The sequence below is a fragment of the Frieseomelitta varia genome, unplaced genomic scaffold (genome assembly GCF_011392965.1).
Source record: "Frieseomelitta varia isolate USP_RPSP 00005682 unplaced genomic scaffold, Fvar_1.2 scaffold_1082, whole genome shotgun sequence".
NCBI classification, from domain to species: domain Eukaryota; kingdom Metazoa; phylum Arthropoda; class Insecta; order Hymenoptera; family Apidae; genus Frieseomelitta; species Frieseomelitta varia.
In genome coordinates this window covers 1-1,516 of record NW_025108731.1, presented here as the reverse complement: position 1 = coordinate 1,516, position 1,516 = coordinate 1, and the positions used below count along the sequence as shown (strand labels likewise).

Here is a 1,516-nt window from a genome sequence, read left to right as displayed (position 1 = left end):
GCTAATGGAGCTGAAGGAACATCCAGAGAAAATGGGCGACATTAGTAAGTTTGCAGTAACGTCGAAGTTTCACTATGACACTACATTCTGACATTTCCACTGTCGCGACATTCCCGAGTGAAATATATGTAATAAAACCAGACGAAAGAATAGCAATTACTCATTTAGAGAAGCCTCATTTTCGAGAACTACAAATTTAACTAACGAGTGAATTGTATTATTCTTTCTCGATCAAATGCAAGTATTTGAAAGTATCGAAGCTAATAGAGAGATATTTTTTATACTTCCTGTATTTTGATGTCAATTTTGTATTTTTAATTTGTGTTGACAAATGAGAACTGATTTGTATTTAAAAATCAAATGAGGAACTGCATATATAAAAATAGCAGTATGTATAAAAATAACAGTGGATCAAAAAATTATCGAAGAGAAATGATCAGCTGCTGATGAATAACCATTTCATAGAAAAACCTACGACTACGTACATTATTCATACGATAAATCAGTGTAATTTAATTGATATACTTGTACAATTAACACAAAAAAATTGTAAATTTTCTTCTTTTCTTATAGAAATAACAGACAATTTGTTGGCGGCACAAGCTTTCGGTTTCTTCGTTGCCGGTTTTGAGACTTCATCGACGACAATGACCAACGCCCTCTACGAACTTGCCCTGAATCCCGATATTCAAGACAAGTTGCGTCAAGAGATCGATGAAAACTTCGCGAGGAACGATGGGGACTTTAAATACGAAAATGTGAACGACATGAAGTATTTGGACAAAGTGTACAAAGGTACGTGTCTCAGCAGAGGAATAAACTCATACCAGAAGAAAATACGCGAGTATTTTAGTACTTTAGTATCTTACCAAAACATTTTATTACTCAGTATCTTATTTAATACTTTTAATACTTTTACTATAAAATATATATTATACTATACTTTTAAGATACATAATATATCTTGCTGTAATATAACATCTTATTTACCAAGTTTTTGCTTAGTATCCTATTCAGTCTCTTATATTTAATACTTTGTATCTTAATATCTTAGTTTTCCAGAAATACCATGAAAAGTATGCGATCTTGGAGACATTTATAAAAATTGCCACATTTTTCTCAAAAACGAAGATTCCCCTTCGCTTCATTTTTTTTACTTTCTTGTAAAATGCATGTACGCAGTTTTACATACGAAATAGAAAAAGACTGTTTCTCATAAGTTGTAGCTAAGAAACAATTGTGAAAATATTGGTTGTAGTTTGCTAAATCGATAATTTATTTCCTTCTTATTTAATTAAAATGAAATTTCACGATATTTATATAACATTTAATGTATTTCTGCAGAGACGTTAAGGAAATATCCACCAATCGGTGTGCTGCCACGAAGAGCTGTTCGTCCTTATACTTTCAGAAATACAAAGCTCACTATACCAAGGCGTTTAATGGTATGGATTCCTACACTGGCGATACATCGTGATCCCGACATTTATCCAAATCCCGACGAATTCAATCCCGA

General features: G+C 32.3%; 1 protein-coding gene across 1 annotated transcript; it reads left to right on the top strand.

Annotated features, from left to right (window-relative positions):
- Positions 1–6: 6 nt before the first annotated feature.
- LOC122528415 (cytochrome P450 6B1-like) lies at positions 7–1,512 on the top strand (the record flags this gene model as incomplete). Its single annotated transcript, XM_043653498.1, has 3 exons — positions 7–44; positions 574–795; positions 1,345–1,512. Coding segments are annotated over exons 1-3 (403 nt in total), but the record flags the coding sequence as incomplete, so codon positions are not given.
- Positions 1,513–1,516: the final 4 nt, after the last annotated feature.